This window comes from Protobothrops mucrosquamatus, unplaced genomic scaffold (assembly GCF_001527695.2).
Source record: "Protobothrops mucrosquamatus isolate PMUCROS unplaced genomic scaffold, P.Mucros_1.0 scaffold4413, whole genome shotgun sequence".
NCBI classification, from domain to species: domain Eukaryota; kingdom Metazoa; phylum Chordata; class Lepidosauria; order Squamata; family Viperidae; genus Protobothrops; species Protobothrops mucrosquamatus.
Genome location: NW_015390326.1, coordinates 98754 through 105435, shown reverse-complemented (window position 1 = coordinate 105435; position 6682 = coordinate 98754). Strand labels below are relative to the sequence as shown.

The 6682-nt window shown below is 64.9% G+C and overlaps 1 protein-coding gene across 1 annotated transcript; it reads left to right on the top strand.

The window, feature by feature from the left end:
* Window positions 1-553: 553 nt before the first annotated feature.
* On the top strand, window positions 554-3637 carry LOC107298988 (retinoic acid receptor RXR-beta-A-like). Its single transcript, XM_015828349.1, has 9 exons — window positions 554-700; window positions 798-951; window positions 1078-1257; window positions 1440-1606; window positions 1845-1974; window positions 2069-2201; window positions 2365-2456; window positions 2559-2664; window positions 3490-3637. Exons 1-9 carry the CDS (start codon window positions 569-571, stop codon window positions 3635-3637), a joined length of 1242 nt encoding a protein of 413 aa, XP_015683835.1. The 5' UTR covers window positions 554-568.
* The last annotated feature ends 3045 nt before the right edge of the window (window positions 3638-6682 follow it).

The window sequence follows — 6682 nt, the reverse complement described above, 5'->3', positions numbered from 1 at the left end:
CCCTTGTGCCCACCGGGACGCGTGGCGGGCAAGGGAGGGGGCGCCCAGAGCCTCCGTCCTTCCCGTCCAGGCACCCTAGAGAAGAGTGGGGAGGAAGGACCACCCCAGCCCTCCCCGGGGGGGGGAAGTGGTGGGGGGTCCTCAGGAGGGGCCAGGCAAGGCTTCAGCTCTGAGGGGTCCCCCCTTGCAGATCTGTAACCCCGAGGACCCCCCCCCTCTGCCTTCCCAGGAAGCAGCAAGGGGCCGAGCGCCAGCCGGTCACGCGACTGCCGGCCCCCTTGCAAAATATCCGGAGAGGGAGGAAGCTGTGGGAAGCTGTGGGTGGGGGCTGAGGAGGAAGTGTTCAGGGCGAGACTCTTGCCAGCCGGCATCTGGGGAGGAGGAGGAGGGGGGGGTCTCTGGCCGCTACATTAACGCCGCTGCCCCCCCCTTTTCTCTCTCCTCTTCCTCCTGCCCGCCTTCCGAAGACTGCAGGAGTCCCGACAGCTCTTCGCTCAGCAACTCTCCCCCCCTGCGGGGCCCGGGGTCCTCCCCGCCGCCTGAGGCTGCCCCCCCTCTGCCCCCCTCCATGATCGGCTCGGCCATGACCAGCTCCATCGGCGGGCTGGGCTCTCCCTTCCCGGTCATCAGCTCCTCCATGGGCTCCCCGGGACTGCCGGCCACCCCCTCCATCGGCTACGGGCCCGTCAGCAGCCCCCAGGTAAGCAGGGGGAAGGGAGGGGGGGCGGGAGGGGGCGCAGGGGACTCCCGGTGGCCCCGCCTCTGACGGTCCCTCCTCTCCGCCTCCCCCCCCCCAGATCAACTCCACGGTGAACCTGTCCGGCCTCCACTCGGTCAGCAGCTCGGAAGACGTGAAGCCTCCCGTGGGCATGAGGGTCCTTCCGGGACACCCCCACAGCGGGCTGATGCCCGGGAAGCGGCTGTGCGCCATCTGCGGGGACCGGTCCTCGGGTAGGCGGGGCGGAGCTCTCACGGGGGGGGGGAAGGTCTTGGAGTGGGTTGTCTTCGGATCGGCTGGGAGGGGGGAGAGCGCCGTCCCCGGGGTGAGCCCTCCTGTGCCCCTCCCCTCCCCCCCAGGGAAGCACTACGGGGTCTACAGCTGCGAGGGCTGCAAGGGCTTCTTCAAGCGCACCATCCGGAAGGACCTGACCTACACCTGCCGCGACAACAAGGACTGCATCGTGGACAAGCGCCAGCGGAACCGCTGCCAGTACTGCCGCTACCAGAAATGCCTGGCCACGGGCATGAAACGCGAAGGTAGGGGCGGGGGAGGGCCCGGGGGAACCTCCCAGGGCAGGGCTGGGCACAGGGGGGGCGGGGGAGGAGGAGGGACTATCAGAGGCGGGGCCAGCGGGAGTCCCTGCCCCCTTTGTTCCGGTGGGGGGGGAAGATGGAGGGACCCCCACCACCAACCGCCTCCCCGCCTTGTGCGCTGGCAGCCGTGCAGGAGGAGCGCCAGCGGGGGAAGGAGAAGGACGGGGACTGCGAGCTGGCCGGCTCGGGGGCCAACGAGGACATGCCCGTGGAGAAGATCCTGGAGGCCGAGCTGGCCGTGGAGCAGAAGTCAGACCAAGGCGTCGACGGGGCCGGCATGGGGGGCAGCTCGGTGAGTTGGGGAAGGGGAGCAGCGGGATCAGAGCGGTCCCTCCACCCCACCGACACAGACGAGGTAAGGGGGACGGGCGGGACGGAGGAGGGATCCGGGCGGGGGGGAGGAGGTGGTGGAGGAAGGGGGGGCTGCTGGGGAGTGGCTCCGTCCCGCTTGGGGCGGACGTTGCTGTCCCCCGTCCCACCCACCCTCCGTCTGCCTGTCGCCCCCCCTCCTTCCCTCCCTCCTCCTGCAGCCCAACGACCCGGTGACCAACATCTGCCAGGCTGCGGACAAGCAGCTCTTCACGCTGGTGGAGTGGGCCAAGCGCATCCCCCACTTCTCGGAGCTGCCCCTCGACGACCAGGTCATCCTGCTCCGGGCCGGTGAGTGTGGCGGCCGGCTTGGGCATCGGCCTTCCGGATACCGGCTCCCGGACCATCCCCCATTCATGGCAGCTTCTCTCTCTCTCTCTGGTAGGCTGGAATGAGCTGCTGATCGCCTCTTTCTCCCACCGGTCCATTTCGGTGAAGGACGGGATTCTGCTGGCCACAGGGCTGCACGTCCACCGCAACAGCGCCCACAGCGCCGGCGTGGGGGCCATCTTCGACAGGTGGGGGCAGGGGAGGGCAGTTCGGGGTGCTGCCCATCCGGGCCGGAGTGGCCCCATTTTTGCGGAAGGGGAAAAGGGATCGAGGCGGGCCAACTGATGATTCCCCCCGGCTCCTCCCCCATCCGAGGTGCCCCCGCCAAACTCGGCTCTTCTGCCCCGCCAGGGTGCTGACCGAGCTGGTGTCCAAAATGCGAGACATGCGGATGGACAAGACGGAGCTGGGCTGTCTCCGTGCCATCATCCTCTTCAACCCAGGTGGGGCTTTCTTTTTATCTCCCCCCCCAGGAGCATTGCCTCCCCTCCTCTCCTGGGCACAAGACCCCTCCATCTTACTCTCTTCTGTCCCTTTCTCTCCAGACGCCAAGGGGCTCTCCAACCCCGGGGAGGTGGAGCTGCTGCGGGAGAAAGTCTACGCCTCGCTAGAGTCCTACTGCAAGCAGAAGTACCCGGATCAGCAGGGGAGGTAATGACCGTGGGGGGGAAGGGGGGTGCCGGTCCCCTTTGGGATTTGGGGGGGAGGGGAGAGGCTGTACCCCCCCCTCTGCCTAGGCTCTCTCGTGGGGGCAGGGGGAAATGGACGGCCATTTGTCTGAAATGGTATAGGGCAGGGGTAGGCAACCTTGGCTCTTTTATGACTCGTGGACTTCAACTCCCAGAAAAGAGCCAAGGTTGCCTACCCCTGGTATTGGGTTTCCTGCCTGAGCAGGGGGTTGGACTAGATGACCTCCAAGATCCCTTCCAATTTTTTTTAAATTATTATTATTCATTAGACGTGAACATCAGTCAACTTTATTAATAATAATAATAATAATAATAATAATAATAATAAAAAATAATATAATAATTATCTATCTATATAAATAAAAATGTAAATGTTCGTTTGTTCAAAATCTTAAATCTCCGAAAGTTCTTCACCGATTGCTTTGAAATTTTGACACAACGTTGCATTCGAATACGCGCATGTTTTTATATACCTATATTATATAGATGTCACACCTGTGACAGGTAAAAACATGCTTTTTTTGAAAAACAGCGCCATCTGTTGGACGTAAAAGCAACACAAATGTGCGCATTCTCTTTTCTTTCTTTTCCATTTAACCAGACTGAGCCACAGCAACGCGTGGCCGGATACAGCTAGTAATAATAATTACCTTACTGTTGCATTCCTGTCTGGCGGAGGGTCGCCCCCCCCACTCAGCCTTTGGGCCCTTCAAAGCCATCCTGGGGGGGGAGGACCCTGACCTGCCTGATGGCCTGACCTCCCCCCTGCTGTCCCTCCCACCCCCAGGTTCGCCAAGCTGCTGCTGCGCCTGCCCGCCCTGCGGTCGATCGGCCTGAAGTGCCTGGAGCACCTCTTCTTCTTCAAGCTGATCGGGGACACCCCCATCGACACCTTCCTGATGGAGATGCTGGAAGCCCCCCACCAGATGTCCTGACAGCCCCCCTCCCACCGCCGTCCCCTCCCAGGACCGGAGGACTGCTGCCGAGAAGGCCCGGGGGGAGGCCCACCACGCCCGGTGCTCTGTGTTGAGGCAGGGGGCTGTACTCCCCAGCCACGGTGGGGTGGAGGGGGCTAGACCCCCTCCTTGGCTTCGCCTAAACCAGGGGAGGGGTCAAACTGCCCTGCCCGCCCCATCGCCGGCAACGGCAGAACTCTGCCGATACGTTGCACGACGTCGCGCGACGTTGCGAGTTTGACATGTCTAAACTAGGGGGGTCCTCCTCAGCCGGGGAAGGGACTCCCCGTAACGCTTCTCCCCCCCCAATTGGTTTGCCTGAGAAGCCCCTGGGTTGGGGGAGGGACGTGCCAGGGCTCCTCTGGGGGGGGTGGGGAGAGAGCAAGGACCCCTCCCCCCCGTCGCAGCTCAGGAATTGGCCCCTTTCCTGCTGCATTGCCCCCCCCCTTCCACTCACCCCAAGCCGGCTTTTTGGCAGTGGGTTCACGGTTCTCCAGTGGTTCCTGTTTCTTTTGGGGGGGGCTCCTCTGCCCCCCCTACCCTCTTCTGGCTTAGCACTTTTGACTGTATCGGCCCTCATCTATGCAAGGGGTGCGGTCTGGGGGGGGCACAGGCCACGCCCTCAGGCCAGACTGCCCGTCCGCCCCCCTCCCTCCCGCCGCAGAGGAGCCTCACTGCCCCCCCACCCGTCCTTGGGGTGCCCCAGGGGCTGAGCTCCCCCACCCACCCCCACCAAGTGGGTAGGGGGCTGCCCTCCTTACTGCTGGATTGGAAGCCTCTCCCTGCGCCCCCCCCTTTGCCAATGCCCTTCCCTTGCGGCTCTAAGCACTGGCTAGGTAAGGCCTGAGTGGGGGGGGGCTCCCCCAGTCTCTCCCACCCCCTACCCCGCAGGCCCACACGCGTCTTGCTGCTTCCTCTGTCCTCCCCCTCCCCATTTATGTGACCCTTCCCCAAATGATCCCTTTTGGGGAATACGTTGTTTTAATCGAAACCCCCNCAACTCCCAGAATTCCTCAGCCAGGGGGTCTTCCAACTTGGCCCTTGGATGACTGGGGGACTTCAACTCCCAGAATTCCTCAGCCAGGCACGCCTAAGGCGTGCCTGGCTGAGGAATTCTGGGAGTTGAAGTCCCCCAGTCATCCAAGGGCCAAGTTGGAAGACCCCCTGGTCTATGTGCTGCCTGGGGAATTCTGGGATTTGAAGTCCTGACATCTTAAAGTCGCAAAGGGGTTCCAGGTCAAAGGGCAGGGGCCCGGCTGAGGAATTCTGGGAGTTGAAGTCCCCAAGTCATCCAAGGGCCAAGTCGGAAGACCCCTGTCCTTTGCCCTGGTGGGGAATGAGGGCTGCAGTTCTTCCCTTGCCCGCTGGGGGGCAGCAGCCGCACCCTTGTCAGCGGAGGGAGGAATCCCCTCTGCCCCCCCCCCCAAGAAACTGGACTGCTACTTGTCGGACCGCCCCTTGGCCTCCCCGTCTCCCGTTGCTGGGATTGGGGTCGGGGGTCTCCTCCGGCCCTCCGCATCCCACCAGCCAGTTCTGGGGGGGGGGGCTCAAAGGATTTCGGGGCGCCCTTGCAGCCCCTCCCCGGCACAAGACAGGTGGGGTGTCCTTTGCAAAAGAGCCCCCCCTTTTCAGGAAATTCCCCGCATACCGGCGGCTGGGAAGGGTGGGCCGGTCTCCGAGGTCCCCCCCCCTCCGTGACCTGGACTGACCCCCCCCAAGCCGGCGGGGCTGCGGTCGTCTTCGCCGCCTGGAGACGCACAGAAGGGCCTTGTTCACACACACACACAAACAACACACACACACACACACACCCCGGTCCGGTGGGAAGCCCCCCTGCGCCGGCGGTGACTCAGTTGGCCCGCGAGGAGGAGGAGGAGGGAGGGGGCTCCCTGCCCTGGACTGAGCCGCGGGCCTCCTGAGCGCGTGCAGAGTGCGAGAACCTGCAAAGGAGGAGGAAGGGGTGCAGAGGGCGAGAGCTTGCAGAGCGGGAGGGGCGAGGCGAGGAGGGGGGAGGAAGGGGGCTCCCTGCCCTGGGCTGAGCTACGGGCTTCCTGAACGCGTGCAGAGTGCAAGAGCTTGCAGAGCGGGAGGGGCGCGGCGGGGAGGAAGGGGGCTCCTGAGCGCGTGCAGAGCGCCAGGGCTTGCAGAGCGGGAGGAGCGCGGCGAGGAGGGGAAGGAAGGGGTCTCCCTGCCCTGGGCTGAGCCGCGGGCCTCCTGAGCGCGTGCAGAGTTCGAGAGATTGCAGAGCGGGAGGGGCGCGGCGAGGAGGAAGGGGACTCCCTGCCCTGGGCTGAGCTACGGGCTTCCTGAACGCGTGCAGAGTGCGACAGCTTGCAGAGGAGGAGGAAGGGGGCTCCCTGCCCTGGGCTGCGCTGAGAGCCTCCTGAGCGCGTGCAGAGTGCGACAGCTTGCAGAGCGGGAGGGGCGAGGCGAGGAGGGGGAGGAAGGGGACTCCCTGCCCTGGGCTGAGCCGCGGGCCTCCTGAGGTGGTGCAGAGTGCGAGAGCTTGCAAAGGAGGAGGAAGGGGGCTCCCTGCCTTGGGCTGAGCCGCGGGCCTCCTGAGCGCGTGCAGAGTGCGACAGCTTGCAGAGCGAGAGGAGCGCGGCGAGGAGGGGGAGAAAGGGGGCTCCCTGCCTTGGGCTGAGCCGCGGGCCTCCTGAGCGCGTGCAGAGTGCGACAGCTTGCAGAGCGAGAGGAGCGCGGCGAGGAGGGGGAGAAAGGGGGCTCCCTGCCTTGGGCTGAGCCGCGGGACTCCTGAGCGCGTGCAGAGTGCGAGAGATTGCAGAGCGGGAGGGGAGCGGCGAGGAGGGGGAGGAAGGGGTCTCCCTGCCCTAGGCTGCGCTGAGAGCTTCCTGAGCGCGTGCAGAGTGCGACAGCTTGCAGAGCGGGAGGGGCGCGGCGGGGAGGGGAGAAGGAGGAAGGGGGCTCCCTGCCCTGAGCCGCGGGCCTCCTGAGCGCGTGCAGAGTGCGACAGCTTGCGGAGGAGGAGGAAGGGAGCTCTTTGCCCTAGGCTGAGCCGCGGGC

Bases quoted from the DNA above. Each gene is read 5' to 3' on its own strand.
- LOC107298988 (XM_015828349.1), top strand. From the start codon at position 569: ATGATCGGCTCGGCCATGACCAGCTCCATCGGCGGGCTGGGCTCTCCC. The intron at 1,258-1,439 runs GTAGGGGCGGGG...GTGCGCTGGCAG, and splicing joins CACGGGCATGAAACGCGAAG to CCGTGCAGGAGGAGCGCCAG. The intron at 2,665-3,489 runs GTAATGACCGTG...TCCCACCCCCAG, and splicing joins TACCCGGATCAGCAGGGGAG to GTTCGCCAAGCTGCTGCTGC.